Raw genomic sequence first — 22539 nt, forward strand, 5'->3', positions numbered from 1 at the left:
TCTGCAGAACGAAGAATCTGGGCACCCCCATCGAAAAAGGCCATGAATGTAGTGAAGGAGTTCTCCCATTCCGACCAAGACGCGCTAAAAGAAGCATGCTCAGCGACAGTAATGCTGGCCTGGGCACCCTCGGTAACACCTGTGTCATTAGGTGAAGGTGCTGGAAGGAGTGCTAAGGGGCCAGGCTCTGGTACTCGAAGGATCGGCTGAATGTGGGATGGAGTAGGCAACGCCCCGTGGAAGGCAAAAGTGTTGCTCCGGAGAGCTGCTGGAAAGGCTGGAGGAATTGTAGGCTCAAGGTCTCTTCGAAGGAAGTGTTGGAAGATAGGAGGCAAGGGGCTGGTGATTCGAAATGCGGGAGTCTCATCTCGTGGACTTGTCGGCAAAGGCAACTCAGCAAGAGCTGCCTCAATCAGTGTGTCAAATGTATCGGAAGAAGAAGGCACCACAGGCACAATCGCCATCTCCTGAATAACGTCCCTAGCCTGCGACTAAAAAAAAAAGAGAAGAAGGAAAAAGAATGTATGCATGCGTCAGAATCAGCATGAGATGATTGACAAATTATACGCAACAGCAAAAGAAAGGAGAACCAGTTCTAGGGTAGACCAAGTACCTGCTCAACACTGACAGGGTGCATGCTGCTACCAGCAGGGCCGGTAAGAGGAACCAGGCTATCTTGTTCCTCTTGACGGTCGTCAAAATGCACGGACCCACCTTCGTCCAGATCATTGTTGCCCTCCCTGTCAGAATCCTCGCGCATGTCACTCACGGCGTCAATATTCTCTTGCTCTGGAGTACTAGCCTCCGACTCAGCAGTATCGCTGTCATCATCAATCGTCACCACTGTTCTGGTCCCGGAAGCCTCACTGCCGCTTGCACGAGCTCCGGAAAATCTTGCCTGCAAAACGCGCATGCTGCGACGTTTCGGAGCTGCTTGTGGAGACACGGAGGATGTGCTACTTCTCTTCCTCTTTGGCGTAGTACCCATTTTCCCTAATATATATATATATATACGTAAATATATGTAGTTGAAGGAAAATAATAAATAAATAAAACAAAACAAAGGAAGGAAGTGGCACTCACTGCAAAAAGGGGGCGTTTCCAGCACCCTGTCAGTACGACTCTGGCTCTCAGAGGCAGTGGGCCTCGCAGGGCGCGAACGTTCTGGAGGAGTAGCCTCTCTAGTTCGGGGTGGACCACTTGGTGCAACTTTCGGGATAAACTTTCTAGGCTTGCCAGCAGCTTGCTTCTTCCCTGCACTTTGTTTTTCCACCTGTTTCCCTTCGCTAGATGTTGGTGCTGCGACTTTCCCAGAACTATGAGGGCTCTGTGTTCCCGATTTTGGCTTCACTTTGGAGAATTCCCCAACGATGTCACCACTCTTAGAGATAAAAGGGAGGTTGCGTTTTTGGCTCAGAGGGATGGCATTCTCCTCCGTGATTAAGCCTGCGAGGCGCGCGGTTGTGGGGGGCAGTCTATCCCCAGGAAAGGATTGGAACTCGCGGAAAGAAGCAAGGCAGCGGTTCCAGTAGGATTGGTAACCTCGTGAGAAGCCACCAATTCTCCCCTTGCTGGCTAAAACAAGAGGCCTGCAGCTGTTTGGTATGTGGCCATTGCTCCAGAAGGTGCTGTGTAGTGCGAAGGGATCATCATGGTTAGGATTACCCGGTACTTCTTGATCGAGTTCAAACTGTCGCCTAACTCGATGTGGCGAATAGGATACCGAAATTTCTGAACGGCTGTCTCCAAGAGTAGGTAATGGGATGGGGGCAATGTTCAACAAGGCATACTTTCTGAATTGGCCACCATGCGATACTGCTGCTGGAACTTCGATGGTATCATTGACGTCAGCATAAAAGGGCACGAAGGTGAAGGTCTCTGCTGAGGTGCCGTAAGGGCGAAAAACGAAGTTCTCAATATTGTCCATCAGTGATAAGAAGTCTTGACCTTTCTGCTGCATCCTTTTGAACCATCTGCAAACCAAAGGCAGATTGTCTGGCATAAAGGAACCATTGCCCCAGTCAGCCAATTTCAGGGCATGTGAGTGCGGGAGTGAATATACGTCCAGTCCTTTGAGACGCTCCCATAGAAACACCTGCAGAAAGCCAGAATTCAAAAGGGTCTCCACACCCATGGTTCCGGACGCGTTCTTCTCTAAGAGCTGAGTCCGATCAAGCAGTCGGTATAAATGACCCAAGAACATGGGGGCTAAAGGGATTGTATCACCCCGAGCTATAGCCAGAGCCAAGGGAAACACACGCTCATGCATGCTATCTTGGGAGAAATCACAAAGCACGAACCGCCCAAGCCATAATGCTATGAATGCAGCCAATCGATGAGAGCCTTGTCTGTTTGCATCACCAAAGTATTGTATCCAATTACTGAACCGTAATGAGGTGCTGGGAGAAGTGGGGGCACCTCTCTGTAAAACTGCAAGCTTGTCTACTTCTTTCGGGGTAAGGGCAATGTTGAAGGGGTTTCGGTTGCCACAAACCGGAAGGCGGGAAATATTCGCTACATCTTCTAAGGTAGGAGTAAATTCTCCCCATGGACATATGAAGGTATGGGTCGCAGCACTCCACCTCCGGACCACGTGGCGAAGCATCTTTGCTTCGATGTGAATGTCCCACAGTTTGGAGAGAAAGATAGCATCTAAGACCTGTGCTCTGCGCAAAATATTGCATGTGGAGGGATCCCGCAGCTCGCGGTCAACCCATTCGGACCAACTTTTGCTGATGCTACAAGGAAATTGGAAAAATAGGGGAACTGCTGGAAACAGGCCCTTCTCGATGCAGCACCTAGAAATGGAGGCAGGTTCGATCACAGGGGCAGAGTCAGGTGCTGGTTCATTACCAACAACGGCAGTCTCACGGGCATCTTCGAGCAGCAGAAGGGGGCCTCCTGGTTTGAGACCATCATCCACAGAATAGTGGTGGTCCAGCATAATTGGTGGGAGGATGGCTGCCATGGCAAGGCTAATAGGGTCACAGATACCTGCAAAAAAAAAAGGAGAAAGGAATAAGAAAATAGTCATAATAATATATAGGTTCCAGCACCTTCACGATCGTTGGGCATACATACATCTACGGATTTCATGCCAAGAATACGCTAACAGCGGAACTAATGCAATATCACCATGCGGAGGGGCTATTCGATGCAAGATTAAGAGGAAACCAAGTCACAAGAGAACAATTACTTGGAAGGAGACTGCGGGGTCGATATAAGTGCTTATGGCTTCTCCACTTTGGTCAGATACAGCTTAAAGGTTTTGAATTTGCACAAGGATGGTTGTTATTGGTTAAAAGTTTAAAACCCCCAATCGGTGGCCCGATTGTGAAACATAAGAAAAGGGACGAACACGCAGCAAAAGGGGGGCTGTGAAGGGGGTACTGTTCTCCAAAAGAAAAAGAGAGAAAACGAAAAACGAAAAACAAAAGGAAGGGATTTTTACTCCCTGATGTCCGTGTATGGGAGATGTGCGAAAGTGTATGCAGCAACAGAACAGAGAAACACGAAAAGAAAAGAGGAGGAGTAGTGCTTACCACTGTCCTTGGTAATTTTTTTTTTCAGCGGCTAGCCGAAATCGAAACGAAGAGGGGCTGTTTGGCGATTCTTGCTCTCGGAGTGGCTCCGCGTCTTGCAAAGTGATTATGCCAAACCTGTTTTTCTTTTCTATCAGATTGAAGAAGAAATTAGAGAAGAATGAGGGATTTTAAAGCGAATCGGTGACTTCTCCCGGTGGGTGCGAGCGGTTTCTCCAGGCGTAACCAATCGGCAGTTATGGATGGCACCCCTCCGCAATTTTCTTTCGAAACCCTCTAGACCTGTGCGTGAATAAAGGCCAGCGATAATGAAAAGAGGAAGACAAGGGATGCAGGTGTCACACCTGCAAAAGAAGGAAGTCGAAGGGAAGAGAGAAGAGGGAAATAAAATAAAATAAATTAAAACAGATGTGATGGAAGCGTACCTGGGGAATAGGCGAGACTGCTGGAAAACAATCATGGCAACACGTACGCGGGAAACGAGAAGGGCACGTCAGTGGCAGAGGTTTGATTTTTTTTTTGGGCCAGGTTTGATTATTTGGCCCATCTCACCATTTGCTCATGGCCCCAATAATCAAGGGGGCGAATGTTGAGGCCCAAAAATCCAAGGGGCTAAGCCCAAGTTGACTATTGGCCCAATAGGGACAAGTAAACGCAAGAGAATTTAGGGAACGAATTAATACGAGCTACGGGCCACATGCCACGCCAAACAAGCACGTGCGGGAAGACCAAAAACATGCTAAAAACATGCTCACTCCTATTGAACCCGGCTATATCCTATGATGATAGGATAAAAATCCAAGCACAAGCATAGGTGTCGGAACCGCCATGCCAACACCAAGATGTGTTACAAGCTTAGGTGGGCCCAAGCCACCAAAATTACCCGGGGCTTGCTTGAACGGGTTGTGGTATGGATGGCAACGGGCTTTCATAGGACCCATTGACGAGCCAAGGAAGTGGTAGTTTTGGGTCACTTGGGGGGCCCAAAACTCAAGCTTATTTCTTCGGCCCGAAATACATGGGTTAGCATAAGAGAAGAGAGAGCATGACCCAATACCTTAGAAAAAAAGTGCAAAGCCTGTTAGAGAAGGCTAGGACAATTAGAAGGCCTAAACGTGCTGTTAAAGTGCAATAGGCAAGCTGCTTCCGGCAGCTTGACGAAAAGCCTAGCAGACTGACCCAGAATGACATATCACCAATTCAAAGCCTAGGAAAGAAAAGCCCAGCCCAAACTCTTTGTAAAATATCTGGCCAAGCACGTTTTGTCCCTATCCAAGAGAGTCAACAGCAACCATCTCAAAAACCAGAGGAAATCCACACGAGCAAGAGGTTTACCCGTTGAGTAAAATGTAGCTCCTTTCCCTCCCATTGTTCTGGCAGCTTGCATAGGAAAGATCGAGAGAAAAGCAAGCGGCTCTTCACCTCTATGAAGAAGGGCCAGCAAAACCGAGACCTTGGAACCACAAATGGGTTCCTTACCCATGTGTCTTGGGCGGACGGGATTCATCAAAGAAGACGAAGTGGGGGCAAACAATGGAAAGATGGAGGGAAGTATGACGGAATTAGAACCCTTAGTGGCTATAAAAAGGAGCACTTCTGCTACCCAGAGAAACCAACCCATTTCCAGAGCTCGACCAAGCATTGTCAAGCAGCTGGAAAATCTACTCAAGCCATCCCATCTCCTCCTCCATTCGTTTTCTTCCTCCATTAGGAAGGAAATCAGCCAAATCTTCCTTTGCTTGCTCTAAACCTCCATCCTCCATAGGAAAATTCATCTCTCTCTCTCAAAATTGCTAAACCTGTGAAAGCCTAGCTCCCATGCCACATGCTCTCCAAGCCAAGCTCTTCTGTAAAATTGGTCAAGTTTGTTTAGGCTATTAGTGAAGGAAGCCTGAGAGTGTTTTCGTAACAGTTTCATCAGACTCTGTGAAAAACACTCTTCGAGGCGCTTGGTGTCGAACCCAGGCACTTGGGGAATTTTGCTCACTTCTCTTCTTACGGCAGCCCAAGCCCATTCGTCAGGCTGCTGGAACAAAAAAGCCCCAACATATATATATATATTTCTTGCATTTCCAATTTCCTTTTTTTGAAAATAGATTATTCAAGGGAAAAAAGAAGAAGAGGAAAACCATTACACATGGCTCCTCAAGTGAACAATGCCCGCAGTCGGTTCCAGTGGTGCGTTCCGTGTCGGAAATAATGGCACTATTACGTCATCCGAAGGAAAATACTCCCCCACGTCGTGATCCGGTGGAACCGCCTCCGCTAATGATGGAATTGTCCTTGTACTCCATTGTGTCGAACTATGAGGACCGGGAGTATTTCAATTGTATGATATGTGAGTAGGTATTTCAATTGTATATGTGAGATGTGAATTTTATAATAAATATGGACACGTGGCAACCGAAAATCTTATCCGAAAATTTAATTTGAAAATTTTATCCGAAAATGTTATTTGAAATTTTAGGTGAGAATTTTATAATAAATAGCGCCACGTGGCAACTGAAAATATTATATGAAAAGCTTATCAAAATTAATGGTTTAAAGTATAAAAAAATAGGAAATAAAGTACAATGAATAGTATTTGCCCTTGCCCTAGCCTTTTGGAGTGAAACCAAAAAAGGTAAGGCTGCCACTATTCACATGAATAGTAGCAGTCCTTGCCTTGCCTTTGCCTTAGCCTTAGCCTTTTGCGGTGGACATGCTCTGAATGGTTTGGTCTTGTCTTGTCCATAGAAAATTTTCCAACACTAATGCAAATGGAGCTTTCTTTCACACTATCACATGTGGCCTCTGAATTTTTGAAACGTTCTCATGTTGAAGTTATTTTCTTTCTCCAATATATAGCTTTTGTTTACTTTGTGTCATGAATTAATAGGTTATGTCATATGTTGTCACACGATAAATTTTTATGAAAATTTTGACAAAATGCGATGAGATAGACCAAAATGTGTGAGTCAAAAAATTAATGAGCACATTCATTTGAAGACTTTGGAAAAAAATAGTCCACAATTCCAACCCTGTGAAGCTTTGTCTTTTTTTTTTCCCTGTAATGACATCTTCGCCTTTTTATTAACATTCAAAATTGTGTTTAGACTTTTATACATCCACTACAATTTTTCCAACACCAAGACAATGATGGGTTTTTATTTTTCTCCATGATATGATTTCTTTCTTTTATTCACACTTCCAAAATTGTTTGACCTTTTCACTCATCCATTATCCAACACACACAGTGAAGCTTAATTTTAAGTGGCTTCTGTATTTGGTTCTTCTTTTATGCTTTCTTTATATAAAAGAAACTCTGTTTCTGATTTTGACAGCAAAAGGAGTAAAAAAAAAAAAAACACTTGGTTTTTGATTCCATTGATTTTTGCAGTTGGGTTGGCTTACATGCAATTATTCCACCAAGTGGGCTGTGAGTAAGCTTGTCCCACATCGATCCACTGGGCTGTGAGTAAACTCTTTATAATTCAGCCTCTAAGAGCATCTCCACCGCTGCCATCAAACCGGGCAGGAGGCCCCCCGAGCAAGTCCAAAACGGCACCAGTGTGAGAGAAGAGGCTCGGGCAAGCAGTGGGTCCCACCAACCCAGGCTAGCCCACGGGCAAAATTTGTCTGGGCTTCAGCTCGAAGACGATGACGTCAGCGAGTTCATGCGCCAACGGTAAAAAAATTTGACTTCCGTTTGATGACGTCAGCCCTGACAGAATCCAACGGGCATACGCCACGTGTCGCAACCTGGACGCTCCGATCGTTTTTTTTCTAGAAATCCGACGGTCCTAGTTTTTTTGGTTAAAAAAATTCGAAAAAATTCTGAAATTTTTTTTATTTAAAATTTTGGATTTTTTCCCTATAAATACCTAACAATTTTATTCACTTTCCACACCAAATCTTCATACAATTTCTTCTCCTTCCAATATTTTTTACTCTCCACTCACATTATTCACTTTCCACACCAATTCTTCATACAAACTCTTCTCCTTCCAATATTTTTTACTCTCCACTCATATTTTTCTACTACTTTCCATTTGTATCAAAAAAACAAATGACATCTTCTGTCGAAGCCGGAGGCGCGTGGACAACTCAGGAAGATATTGCGTTGTGTCAGTCTTGGGTGATCGTTAGTCATTGCCCTGTCACGGGCAATGAGATGAGGTTCGCTCATATGTGGAGCAAAATTCATGGAGAATTTTGTCAATGATCGGGTTCCATTCAGACCGAAATGGCCTTGTCTAGTAGATAAAAAATTCTAAATAAAGAGTTAGGAAAATGGAGAAATGCCTTGACAAAAGTAAGGGAGAACATTCAAAGCGGTCAAAATCTATCCGATGAAGTAAAATATTTTTAATTGCCATTTTAATCAATTTAATGTAACTTTGTGTTTTTATTGCATATTCTATTTCTTTTTCTTGCATAATCTTTTTTTTATTGCATTTCAAAATAGTTTATATTTTCTTGCATAATTTTTTTTTTCTTGCACTTCCAATTATTTATTTTTAATAGATCATACAAGCACAAGTTTGGTTTGGTGCCATGGGGCAAGGCAAAAAAAGTTTCTTGCATTTTCAATGTTGGGAAGTTGTGAATGATTGTTCAAGATTCAAAATTATTCCCACAGGTCTGCCGGCTGTGTTGAATGAGACGCCGCTCCACGATTCGCCAACAACCGATTCGCCATTGGACTCCCTAATGGAAACAGAGTCACTACTCCCACATCCGCCAAGACCTATTGAGAGAAAGGCGGCAAAGGCCAAGAGAGGGAGCACTTCGAACAATGAATGTGTACAATTATTGGAGCAAATAGCTAAGAAAACCGCACTAAGGATTGAGAGAGACTTGAAAAGAGATGAAGCGGACATGGCACGACAGGAAGCATTTGCAATTCAACAGCAGCAGGCACAAGAAAAAGACATGGATGATAGAGAGATGAAAATCATGGCCATGGATACGAGTCATATGTCTCCCTCGTGTACAAATTTTCCATTCATCACAGAATCTCACAAAGCACTCTAGGATAGTTGATTTTCCCATCCTTGCAATCTTATCCACCTGCTCTGCATATACCACAAGCAAGCATCCGCAAAGCAGCTGTAAGTTTTTGCTCTGAGAGTAGACCCAAAACTCCAACAACATCATACTTTTGAATGAAGTATGTGTCGTAATTACAAATATCATGCATGATTTTTTTGGAACAAATGTGGCTTCATTCTATATCTCTATGGAAACTTAGAAACAGGATATAACGAATTTGGGATAAAGTAATTTTTCAAGAGATTCTTACCCCGAGACTCCCTACTTCTGTTCACATTCGGGGCACGACGGCGGTGTTGCCTTGATTGATTAAGCATACACACCGATGCTACAAGCATTTCTTCCTCTTCTTCATCGGCCTCCCGATCTTCATCAGCACGTCTTTGCCGGATTTCTTCCTCTTCTTTCTGTTGCCTCTCCAACACCCTCCTCAAGTTTGACATTGAGAGTAGAACGTGTTTTGTAAAATCTGAGAAATGAATGAATAGATAAGAGATGGTGTAAGAGGTATGAGTTGAAGGTATAGTTTTATAGAGGGATTCAGAAGATAGAGATGACACGCGACACAATTTTAGAGGGTGAAAATCTTATATGAAATATGAAATTATAATTTTTTAAAAATATCTGAAAATCTTATCTGACATGGGACATGTGGCACAATTTTAGAGGGTGAAAATCTTATCTGAAATCTGAGATTATAATTTTTTTTAATGAATATCCGAAAGTTTTATTTGGAATAAGACACATGGCAACCGAGATTCTCATCCGAATATCTTTTTTGAAAAATAATGGACACGTGGCAACCAAAAATCTTATCCGAAAATTTAATTACAAAAGATTATCAAAATTAATGTTTTAAAGTATAAAAAAATAGGAAATAAAGTACAATGAATAGTAATTGCTTTAGCTTTAGCCTTTTTGGGGTGGAACCACAAATGGTAAGGCTGCCACTATTCACGTGAATAGTGGCAGCCCTTGCCTTAGCCCTTTAGAGTGGAGATGCTCTAACACACTAAGTCCGCCTCGTGGGGAAAAATCCGTTTGTCCCATCGGAAGTGTAAATCCTGACAAAGGAAAAGAGTCCCATTGGAAAGTCCCCCTCCTCGAGGAAAAGTCCCATCGGAAAAAGTCCCTTTGTCCCGTCGGAATAAGTCCCTCTCCTTCAGAAGCAAAGAAAACAGTCGGATTGTCCCAGTCCCCCATCGGGGGCAAAGAAAACAACAAATGTTCCTTCGGAGGCAAACTGGACCCGGAAGAGGAGAGCCTCTACTATCTCTTTGGGTGGGATGGGCCGCAAATAAGTGTCCGCAAATGTCTGCAAATAAGCGTCCGCAAGAGTAACGGCTAAACCCTAGGAATGAAGGTAGACGTGGTGGAATAGAATGACGTTTTAATCAATAATTATATTGGGAAATATACTGATATAATCACGTTTCACAAATTGTATTCTAAAATGATCACGTTACAAATCTTATTCTGATATAATTACTTTGGGACTTGAAAATACATAATTGCCCTCCATATAAAAGCATATCTATTGTGGAGCTATTGGCCATTGATCCTGATCGAAAACTTCTGACCTCGCTCTCTGCGTTCTCTCTTCCTCTCTCAGCGTTCTATCTCTCCATCATCGCTCCATGACCACCACCACTCTGTTTCTCCCACTCTCGCGAAACCCATCTTTGTGTCAATTGAGGCACTTCGTCATATCCATGGAGCGAAATCAATCAGACCAATAGAAGTTTCATCCAAGCATGAAGTAATTCAAAGTTAAAATACAGAAATTTCCAATCTGTCTAATTACTAAACTTTGCAAAATCAGTCACAGGTCAGTGAAATTATCCTTCTCAAATGAAAACCATACAAAAGGACAAACTAGTCACTAACAAATACAAAACCCACCTTAGAATCACTCGTTTGGTGCACAGAACCGAATTGGAAATCCCAGGAACACCTAAAGAAAAGCACGAATTTTGTCTGTGAGAGGATTGAGAATGAGGAGGAAGTATGTGAAAAAAGTCGAAACCGAAACCAAGAATTAGGGGTTTTTGAGGCCCTGAAGGAGCAGAGGAGAAGAGAAAGAAGTCGATTCAAGACATGAAAAGAGAGGGAACTGAGAGATTGTTGAAGGGAGAGAGCATTTAACGAAGAAACCCTCTCTTTCACCTTCAAGAACCCCCTCAACAAACCCTAACATTGACTGCAGAGAGAGAACGAGAGAGTGCTGCTTAGGTTTTCGCGACAGAGGGAGAAAGAGAGTGGTGGTGGTCGATGAGAGAAATCGCTGAGAGAGGAAGAGAGAACCGTGAGAGAGAGCTGAGACAGAGAGAGAAGTCAGAAGTGTTAGGTCGGCTCCACAATAGATATTTTTTATATGGAGGGCAATTATTTAATTTCACGTCCCCAAGTGATTATATCCGAATAGGATTTGTAACGTGATCATTTCAGAATAGAAGTTGTGAAACGTGATAATATCAGTATATTTCCCAATTATATTTTGGGTTTTCCTCATTAAATATGGAAACTACCTTTCTATAAATATTAAAAATTAAATAAAAACCCAGAAAAATTCCCATTTCAATTGAGTTTCCTTAACCGCCTCCTCCTTCCTTCTCTATAAAACTCAATCACAACCTAGACCTTCTCTCTCATATTAAGATCTCCGAAAAACCCAAGTCACAGGTACTTTATTCAACTTGAACAATCCAAGTTATGTTTTTTTTTTGCCCTAGTTTTCTTTTTCTTTTTTCTGTTTTTTCAAACCAAAATTTTGGAACAAAGCTTCTAGTTGTTCTCAGTCTCTAGATCCAATTAGATCTCTGCTATATATTATTTTCCTGGGTTCTTCTAATCTAAACATCAAAATTTTTGTCTCTCTATGTTTTGTGGAATTATAGAAGATATGGTGGCCCCTCGAAGAAGCAGCTTAGAACTCATACCTAATGAGGGCACTCGGAAGATGACCTTTCGGAAGCGAAAGAAGAGTATATATAAAAAGGCCGACGAGCTTTCGAAGCTTTGTGGTATTGATGTTTGCTTGATCGTCTACGAAGCCGATCAAAAGAAGGGGAGGGCAGTTCAACCGGAGACGTGGCCGCGAGATCCAACTCAATTCAAACGCATTCTCAACAAGTACAAGGATTCTAAGGATACGTCCACGCCCGGATTGAAGAGAAACTTTGATATGTCCGATTTTTATGAGGACAAGAAAGATCACGTGGATGAGGATGACGAAAAGTTTCAAAATTTAGGGGAGAGGATTTTTGAGGGAGAATACCCGACAAAGTTTCAAAATTTAGGGAAGAAGATTTTTGAGGAGGAGTACCCGACATGGGACGATCGAATAGATGATTTTTCGAAGGACGAATTGACTGAGCTCATTGCTTCACTTGAATCCAAGATACAAGTTGCAACCAAGAAGATTGATTGTATGGAAAGATATATGGGGTTTGCTAAGAAACAAAATCAAAGTTTGGTCCGGGAAGAGATTAATCATGATGAGCAGCCTATCAAGTCCCTGCTTTGATGTCTCGTCCATCACTTGTGCATTATCCAATGTTGCCAAGTGCATGGGTTTCAAGCTCAGAATCGGAGAAGAGCTAATGACAACTTGACAACCTCGGTGTATATCTAATCCTTTGTAATCGAATTTCTAGTAATGTTTAGTTTGATTTTGATGTACCTTTTGGCTAGGGATAATATAGCCCTATATTCTGTTCTGATTACATTTGGACCTTTGCGTTTCTGTTTTTATTGAAATCATTTTGTGAGGTTTTCAATATGTGTGTTTCTTTCAATTGTCTGTTTCTGGGTTTGGATTCTTTTGTGGGTTAGCTTTGATATTTTAAGCAAGAAATTGATGTGGGCTAGTTCAGCAACAAACTATATGGGTTTGGATTGGATCATATCTAACTTTGTCTTCTGCTTATTTTATAGTTAATTAATGATCATTTCTGGAGTGTCCATTTCCTTCAAAAATGGAGTACTAGAAAGCTGGAGGGCTTTAGCATTAATAGGTGATTAACTGTTAGGAGGTTTTCATGTGATGTTAGGAGATTAACTAATAGGTCATATGTAAGCAATGCAGTGAAAGAGCTATAAAATCTGACCTAACGCCATGGCCAGGAGCACAAGTTATTTGCTCGATTCACAAGTCCTTTGTTCCAAAAAGCAACACACTCATGCATACAATGATGAAACAATAGCAGCAGGTAGATTTTTTCTCAACGATCTAAAAATCGACATTATACTATTGAACAGAAGCTTCGTGAATCCATATCTCTTTGATTCGTACTGCTCGTAAATGAAAAACAACGTGAAAGCGAACACCAGTGCTGCAAAATATTTCCAGAAAGATTGTTTTTAAAGAGACTGAAGAATGCTAAAGAACTAAATTTATGTGAAAGATTCAGGGAAAAAGCCAAACATACATGCTCATGCTTCATGCCTCAAGAAAATAATAATTTCCCATATGCTGGTATACATTACTCAACTTTCCTATTCAGATATCTCCAAAAAATCTGCTACATAGCCTCCATATACACTATGACAAAATGTAATTTCTTTGACACAAATAACAAACTATAAAGTAAGGACCACTTCGATACTTCAAATACCAAGACCATTCCAGCAAACCAAAATCACTCTGTTACAAAAATATGCTCAAAGGACATTATGGTCAGTAAATACAGGAGGAATGGATCTCTTTTAGCATTTTAGAGGTTACTCAAGCTCATAAGAATCAATACTTACATCTTCGGTGGTAGAATTCCATATCCATAAAGGCCAAATGAAACTAACAGCAGAAGCTTGGATACAGATGAGGCAAAAGTTCTTCCACAAAGGAAAAACGAGTAACACAACAGACTCAAAGCAAGGAAATAAGTAAAAGATTTATTCTCATCACGCCACAGCAAAATGTCTGCAACTGCAGGCAATACATTTCAAGGTCATTCTACAATCGCAATCAAACATTTTACGATCGCAATCAGACAATATACAAACGCATATGATGGATCATGTTTGATCTGACGATGTGTTCTTAAATGCAAATCCTTCCTGGTGCTATACTTAGTGCGTTTGACGTTATACAAAACCCTGTTCATGAGCCTAAGTAAAGCTGTGGACTAAATTACATAGTACTTAGTATGGCACCATGCAAGAACAAACCACCATGATGCGTACGACTTGCACCAAAATCAGGCACAAGGATCTAGTCCTGTACACAGGTAATCGGCACTGACGAACCAGATTTTTTATACCTTGAATTTTCATGATTTCCAATAAACAATAACTATATGACAGTACACTGTAATGCCTACTTCATATCCAACAAAAATCACTAGAAATCATTTTCAAAACGAAAGGAATAGGAAGCAGCCTTCATTAAGATTCTGCTATGTGCTAGAAGCAATCAAATATTGGGGCCTGACTAGCCAGCCAAGACAACTTTAAAAAAGTTGAGAAGGTTCAATTGGATATATAACAAAAAGGATGTTATCCATGTAAGAGAGGTTTCAAGAGAGAAATGTTCAAATATCAACATCAGCTCAACATATTAATCAGCCAAGAAAAATAAAGCCCAACCCATGGAAGTTTGGTAACACTAGAACTAGATAATTATAGAAAAATCTTGAAAAGTGAAGAGAATACCACCGACTTATTAACTGGATATTGTATCAGAATAATATAGCTAATTCTAGAAAGTTGCATAAGCGTGGCTGGAAATGAAGAAGCCAAGGCGGTGGGCTTGGACTATGTTGGCTAGGAATTTCTATATATATGGGCATGAAGCCTTCATTTATGTAATCAAGAGGATAGAAGAAGAAGAACAAGCAATAAGCTATAGAGCTTAAGCTTGAGTAGTCTTTGTGAGGAGTGTGATTGTTCTAGAGTTTGTCTCTAGAAAGTGAGAAAGAGTGTTAGCTTTTAAAAATTGTGGGCTTTTTGTTTAGAGTTGTTTTGTTGTAATATTTTGTGAGTTTAATATAAGTAATTCATTTACTTGTTCTGTCTTCAACAATTAAATATTAGAGTTGTGTACTTTAATTTCTCAACAATTGGTATTAGAGCGGGACGGTTAGGAATTGATTCTTCTAGAGGTTCCTTGAGTTGTGAAGAGTTCGTCTTTACAAGTTTGCATCTTTAGATCAAGCTTGTTCGATCTACCAAAATTTTGCCAACACGATGGGTGATCTTCAAGTAGTTGGAGAAATCAAGAAGCTTAACAATAAAAATTACAACACGTGGGCGACATGTATGGAGTCTTATCTACAAGGTGAAGATCTTTGGGATGTCGTTGGCAGTAATGAAGTTACACAGCCGAAAGAGGACACCAATGGCACTTTGCGTAACTGGAAGATTAAAGCAAGTAAAGCTATGTTTGCTCTAAAGACCACAATTGAAGAAGAAATGTTGGAGCACATAAGAAATGTCAAAACACCAAAAGAAACATGAGACACATTTGCAACACTCTTTTCAAGGAGGAATGGCACAAGACTATAGCTTGCAACACTTTTTCGAGGAGGAATGACGTAAGGCTACAGCTTCTAGAGAACAAGCTGTTATCTGTTGCACAATGTGACATGACGATTGCTCAATATTTTCAAAAGGTAAAGTCGATATGCAGTGAAATTTCTGAATTAGATCCTACTTTTGCTACAAGGATAAAAAGAATAATTATCCATGGTCTGAGACCCGAATACCAAGACTTCGTTGCCGTTGTTCAAGGATGGCCGAGTCAACCATTACTTGTTGCATTTGAAAATTTGCTTGCCGACCAAGAAGCTATGGCTAAGCAAATGAGAGGGGTCCCACCAAAAGGGGAGGAGGAAACGCTCTACACCAACAAAAGTAAAGGTAGCTTTAAGCAACACGTCAGTGGTGGATCTAAAAGAAATGGTGGCATGGTGAATGGTCATCAAGGAGAAGGAAGTTCTAGGCCAAGGGGAGCTCCAAAGTATCACAAATGTGGTCAGTCCAAAAATAATAAAAGATTTGAGAGTAAATGCTACAACTGTGGAAAGAAAGGCCACATGGCGAAAGATTGTTTGGTCAAACAAAAGGCCCGTCAAGAGTAATATTGCTACTTCCAACCTAAAGGAGAAAAGTAAAGACGATTGCAATGCTGAAGCATCTCTCGCTATAGAGGAAGATGAGTTAGCTCTCACAGTAATGACGCATGAACAGATTGACTACAAGTAGGGGTGGGCATTTAAATTGGAAAATCGAAAAACTGAGCTGAATTGGGCCACAAAAAGCGAGTTGACCCAAAACCAAATTGAACTGGACCGATTTGGCTTGCTTCCAATTCTTATAGTGAAAAAAACCAAACCAAACCAACTCTATATTTTTTTAATTAAAAAAATTTATTTAAGCCTAATGCTAAATTTCTAAGCTCATAACTAATCTTCCCCAATCCCAACTCTAAATCACCTCTCTTTTCTAGGCCAAATCACCTCCATTTGCATGAAATTAGGCCATTTGTGAATTTTTAAGCCCAAAAAATAAAATTTTAGTTGGATTTTGTTTATAAAAAAAAAAAAGAAAAGAAAAAGAAAAGACATAACAAAATAGTAGCCTTTTTTGGAGCTACAATCGCTATTTACGGAGTACCAAAAAAAGGCTTTGAGCGCGTCTTCCAGTTCCAATTCAAAGGATTTTGACCCACCTCTATGTTGAAATATAATCCTTTTACAGATTTCTTAGAGCTGAAATCATTTTCTATTTTCTGTTAAGTCTATTTTAAATGATGTAATGAGAACCATTAGATCATAGTCAAGGTGGATTCTCTAGCTTAGATTTGGTATGACACATGTAAGCACCTAATAGGGTGACAGCTGTAATTCTGTTAGGAGAGAATCACATTTCTCTCTCTGTCAGACACACTATGTAAGCTGCAGATTGTAAGAATTCAATAGAACAGTGCCTTTCCCATTTCTCTTCATTCTCTCTAGCTAAAATCTCCAGAATACACACCTCTTCCTAATCTGAAAATATATACAAACAGAGAATTCTAACACTCTACACTTGTCTAGACTTGTGATCCTCAAAATGCTACCCCACCGGAAAAAATGGAAACTGAACTTATGGACAAACCAGACTGAACCAATTTTATAATTTTGTTGTTGTCAAAACTGAACCTTACCGGACCATATGAATAGTGTTGGTTCTGGTTCCAATTTGGAGTGAGAACTGGACTGTGCCCACCCTTAACTACAAGAATGGATGGATGGTCGACTCAGGCTGCTCAAATCATATGATGGTGATATACATAAGTTATAGAACCTTATTAAGTACAAGGGAAATCGTGTAGTGGTGACAGCCAACAACTCAAGATTATCGATAATCCATATTGGTAAGACAGTAGTTGTACTCTGTTACAATCCTAACCATGTGCCGCTTCAAGAGGTCTACCATGTTTCGGGCATGAAGAAGAATTTGCTTTCGGGGTGCATCTGACATCGTTAGGTCACTGTCTTGTTCAGCCCAAGAGATGTGAAGGTGTATCAACAAAATTAAGCAGAGAATACAATGAAGTTGGGAGTTGCATATTCGAAGCCTGAGTTAACCATGGAAGGGGAAGTGATCGTTTTTGAGCCAATAGTGGCTGAGAAGGGGCCTGATGTGGAAAACACTAGTTGGGCAGCCGATGAGGGCCTAGAGCATGGTAAAAATGCTTCTCCAGGTGATCTAAAGGTTAATGGCACTTATGTCGTAGTGAGCAGTAGTTCTATCTCTCTATGAGGTTGTATGATGGAGCTAAGATTATTTTCTGAGTTGGTATGGTTAAATAACAAAAAAAATAAACACATCAGTGGATAGGTGAAAGAAGAGTAAGAAATTTAGGGTTTGTAAGAATTGAAATTGTATATTCAATGAATATGAGATTGTACAGTTTTCTATATATATATACACTTGAAATGGAAATATCTAGACTAAAGTTTGTTATAGGAAAGATGGAGATATTGACAAGTGTACAGTAGTGATGAAGCTTAGTTGTTTCCTCCTTTCTTTCTAGAACTTATTCTAGGCACAAGTCTACTGTGCTCAATTTTATTCTTTGTTGTGTGCTCTTGATTTGTTGTTCTAAAAGACAGAGGCTGTATGAGAGTGATCTTTGTGTATTCTTCGTTGCTCTATTTATCATCCCCCCTCAATCGAAGATTAGGGTGACGAGTAATGAGCTTGGATAGAAGAGTGAGGAAGCGTTCAGCAGGGAGGCCCTTTGTAAAAATGTCAGCTATTTGTGAATGAGAAGGAAGATGTTGAATGGCAATGGCTTTGGAGGTCACTAAATTTCGGATAAAGTGATAGTCCACTTCAATGTGCTTTGTCTGGGAGTGAAAAATGGGGTTGGCAGCGAGTGCAACGGCTGAGATGTTGTCGCAGTGAAATAATGGTGGACTGTTCAAGAAGACATGGAGTTCTTTTAAGAAAAACAGATCCACAAGTCATCAGCAGTTGTTGTAGCCAATGCGCGATATTCAGCTTTAGTTGGTGAGCGAGCCATAATGGTTTGCTTTTTAGCAGACCAAGAGATGAGATTAGTACCAAGAAATATGTAGGACCCAGTAGTGGACCGACGATCATTAGGATTGCCAGCCCAATCCGCATCACAAAAGGCAGTGAGATGAGGCTTGCCTTTATGAATTGGTAGACCATAATCTGGAGTGGCTTTGAGGTATCGAAGGATTCGCTTGACAGTAGTGAGGTGAGTTGTGGTAGGAGCATGGAGAAATTGACAGACTTGGTTGACTGAATATGAGATATCAGGGCGGGTCCAAGTTAAGTATTGAAGAGCACCAACAATATATCTGTAGGAAGTGGGATTGGAGAGAAGTTCACCAGAGTCTGAAGCCAATTTTGCTGTGGTTGCTGGAGATGGAAATGGTTTGGTGTCAAGCATGTCGGTTTTGGAAAGAAGATTAATGGTGTACTTTGTTTGGCTGAGAAAAAGGCCAGAGGCAGTTCTATGCACTTTGATACCCAAGAATTAGTGAAGAGCGCCTAAATCCTTGATTGCAAATTGAGAACCAAGTTGTGAGATCAACTAAGTATAATAAGAGGGGTTGTTGCCTGTGAGGACAATGTCATCAACATAAACAAGGATAACTATCGATCTTAAGGAAGAGAGAGGTGTTTGCAGCAGATGTTTGAAAACCCAAGGAAAGCAGAGCATTGTGTAATTCTTCGTACTAGGCGCATGGGGCCCGTTTAAGACCATAGAGAGAATGATGTAATTTACAGATATAATTTGGCTTTTGTGGATCCTCGAACCCAGGTGGTTGTGTCATGAATACCTCCTCAATAAGATGGCCATGTAGAAAGGCGTTAGTAACATCAAGTTGGGAAATATGCCAATCATTCTGTATTGCAATTGATAATAGATGTTGAGGCCCAAAAAATCCAAGGCTGGGCTCAAATATATTTTCGGCCCAGTACAACACCAAGCGAAAAATCCTCATTTAAGCAACATGCCACGCTACAAGCTTAAGTGGGCCCAAGCCACGTGAATGCCTGGGGCTTGCTGAGCGGGTTGAGGTATGGATGGTTACGAGCATTCACGAAGCCCATTGATGGGCCAAGAAGTGGAAGTTTTGGGCTGCTTGGGAGCACCCAAACTCAGGCCCATTTCTTGAGCCCAAACATATGGGTAAGCATGAAAGAGAATGAGTGGCCCAATAACTTAGGAAAATATCCAATGGCTTGCAAACACTTGGAAAAATCTCACGTCAACCAAAATATCCAGCACCTTGATCAAATAGGCTGTTTACAGCAGCTTGAGTAAACTCACCAGTCGTTGGAAACAAGATACTAATAGCCCAGCCCAGCATCATGGAAAATTTCCAGCATATCTGTCAAAACCATCAAAACCAAGCAAACCCATGTGTTGATCACCTTTTGACTAGCACCCTTACCCATTCTTTCCTCTTCAAGCTTTGGTGGGAAAACAAGAAGCAAAAGTGGGTGGCTCCTCACCCACATGGAGAAGTCCAGCTGTGTGAAGATCTTGAAACTCCAAAAAGCTTCATGCCTACATGCTCAGGCTAGAGAAGTTTCACCAAACAAGATTAAATGGAAGAAAGTGAAAAATAGGGGGAGGGAAGCTTGAAAAAATTTAGGTTTTCAGTGCCTATAAAAGGAAGCACTTTCTACCCAGCAAACACATCTCAGATCTGATCTCAAAACTCACCTGCGTTGCTGCAAGCCTCCCAGCAACCAGGACAAATCATCGAAGGCAAGCATCCCCTATGGAACCCTTCAATTTCATGCTTTGTTCTTCCATCTTCTTCCTCTCTCTCTCAAAACCCACATCCAGAGAGAGCAAGCTTTATCACTCACCTCTGAAACCTTTGCAATTTCGAGCCCCATCCTTCCATCTCCCTCATTTTTCCTTTTGAAAACTGTTCCAAAGCTTGACAGAGTTTTCGTCGAGTTGCCGGAAACTACTCAACACACCCAATATACCCCCATCTCTCTCTCTCTCTTCAACAAACCTTCTTAGAATCCCTTCCTCCTTGCTTTGAACCTCTGTTTCTCATAGGAAATCACAGCTTTCTCTCTTCCATGCTAAACTCGTGAGTGCTCAGCTCCCATGCCATAAGCTTCTTATGCCAAGCTAAAAAATCTATCTGTAAGCTGTTGTTATTTTTGTTGGTAAAGGTAACCAAGGTGTTTCCCAATGCCCTACTATCCGTTCGAAGTATTCTTGGGGCTTGATCTTTGAACTCAGGCACAGGGGATAACTTCATCAGTTCGCTCCTTACGGCAGCCTAGCCTATTTGTAGCTGCCGGAAGAAAAAAGCTCCTACAATAGGATACGGATGGTAATGGGTTTGGCAACGGGACTGAAGGTCTCAGTGTAGTCGATACCTTCAAGTTGATTGAAGCCCTTGGCAACAAGGCGAGCCTTATACCGTTCAATGGATCCATCCGAATGTTGTTTGATCCGAAAAACCCACTTGGAGCGAACTAGATTTTGAGTAGAGTGAGGAGGAACTAGTGTCCATGTGTGAGTCCGTTGTAAGGCAGTGAGCTCATCATGCATTGTTTGAAGCCAGCGAGGATCTTTTGTTGCTTGTTTATAAGTTGTAGGGATTGATGGAGTTAGAGAGGAAGCAAATAAAGCGAAGGGAAAAGGGTGTCTAGGTTTGGTGGGGGAGGAGGAGGTGGTGGTGGTGGCGGCGGCAAGGGTGAGTCTTGCGTAGAGGATGTGGAAGGAATATGAGGAGAACTTGAATGAGATGATGATGCGGATGAGGAAATTAGAGGAGAGGGAATTGGTGAATGAGATGGAAGAGTCTAGATTAAAGGAGGGAATGGAAGATAAGTTGGTGTGTAGTTTGGTGTGTAGGTGGGCTGTGGTGGTGAGTATGGGGAGGGTGAGAGTGAGGCTTTCTGTGTAAAAGGAAAAATATTTTCATCAAACACCACATGGCGAGAGGTATAAACCCGGCCCGAGATCAAGGCAACGATACCCTTTTTTTATTGACACCATAGCCAAGGAAGACGCAAGCTTTGCTGCAGAATTCCAACTTGTTGGAAGAGTAAGGATGGAGCCATGGAACACAAGCACATCCATAGACTTTGAGAAAGGCGTAGTCTGGCTTGCAGTGAAATAACTTCTGGAGGGGACTCAGTTTCTGAAATGATGAAGATGGTAAGCGATAAATGAGATAAACAGATGTTTGAGCAACCTCAACCCAGTATTTGATGGGCAGAGATGACTGCTCAAATAGGATTCGAGTGAGCTCAATTATATGGCAGTGTTTGCGTTCGGACATGCCATTTTGTTCGGGTGTATGTGGACATGTGAACTGTGGAACAATTCCATGACTAGTAAGAAATTGTCGAAATTGAATTCCGGTGTATTCACCTCCGTTGTCGCACCGCTATGCTTTGATTTTGAGGTCAAATTGTTTTTCAACTAATAATTTAAATTGCTGAAAAGCTGAGAGTGCTTGAGATTTATATTGAAGAGGAAATAACCAAGTGAAACGTGAGAAGTCATCAATGAAGATGATATACTATCTATTGCCAGATACAGAGGATGCATGAGCAGGGCCCCAAATGTCTGTGTGAATTAATTCTAATGGAAAAGAAGAACTACAGATGGATTTATTAAAGGACAACTTGTGACTTTTGCCTAATTGACAATCAACAGAGACACAGTTGGTGATGGATGAGCCTTGAAGTGGAAGAGAATGAGTGGAGAGAAGATGTTGCCATGAAGTGGGAGGTTCTGATACCATGAAAGAAGAGTAAGAAGGAGGAGAAATTTAGGGTTTGTAAGAATTGAAATTGTATATTCAATGATTATGAGATTGTACAGGAAAGATGGAGATATTGACAAGTGTATAGTAGTGATGAAGCTTAGCTGTTTCCTGCTTTCTTTCCAGAACTTATTCCAGGTACAAGTCTGCTGTGCTCAATTCTATTCTTTGTTGCGTGCTCTTGATTTGTTGTTCTAGAAGACAGAGGCTGTATGAGAGTGATCTTTGTGTGTTCTTCATTGCTCTGTTTATCAACAGGCCCTCTATATGTTGATGAATTGGTGGTAATCTCAATCCAAGGTTACCAGAACCGACGCCAATCCATAAAGCTTGTTTTCCTGCTGCTGCTCATCAAGGGAAGGTTGGTTAAGGTTGTTGTGTATGGTTTTGGACAGGTTACTATTATATTCGGTTTGATTGTTTCATATGACAGGAGGTTTGATGGTTATTATAATTGTTTCATGTGTCAGGACGTTGTTGGTGCTGTGGAAACAGGTTCTGGGAAGAAACAAGCCTTTGGTTTGCCCATTTTTGCAATGCTTGTTGGAGGAAGGAGAAAACACTATGAAGTATGAAAGCTCTGTTTTTGTAATCGGAAGTCAAGTACTTTCCTTAATAGTGGACAAATCATTTGAAAGAGGACTTATAAAATCGAGTGCACATTTCAAAAAATTTATGATATGTTTACT

General features: G+C 41.4%; 2 protein-coding genes across 2 annotated transcripts; both read left to right on the top strand.

The window, feature by feature from the left end:
* LOC18771521 (agamous-like MADS-box protein AGL82) lies at window positions 10641-12321 on the top strand. The gene is made up of 2 exons (XM_020568832.1): window positions 10641-11258; window positions 11474-12321. The coding sequence occupies exon 2, from the start codon at window positions 11479-11481 to the stop codon at window positions 12100-12102; it is 624 nt and encodes a 207-aa protein (XP_020424421.1). The 5' UTR covers window positions 10641-11258; window positions 11474-11478; the 3' UTR covers window positions 12103-12321.
* LOC109950337 lies at window positions 15029-15655 on the top strand. The gene has a single exon (XM_020568898.1). It carries the CDS (start codon window positions 15029-15031, stop codon window positions 15653-15655), a length of 627 nt encoding a protein of 208 aa, XP_020424487.1.

The sequence above is a fragment of the Prunus persica genome, chromosome G7 (assembly GCF_000346465.2).
Source record: "Prunus persica cultivar Lovell chromosome G7, Prunus_persica_NCBIv2, whole genome shotgun sequence".
Taxonomy (NCBI): Eukaryota; Viridiplantae; Streptophyta; class Magnoliopsida; order Rosales; family Rosaceae; genus Prunus; species Prunus persica.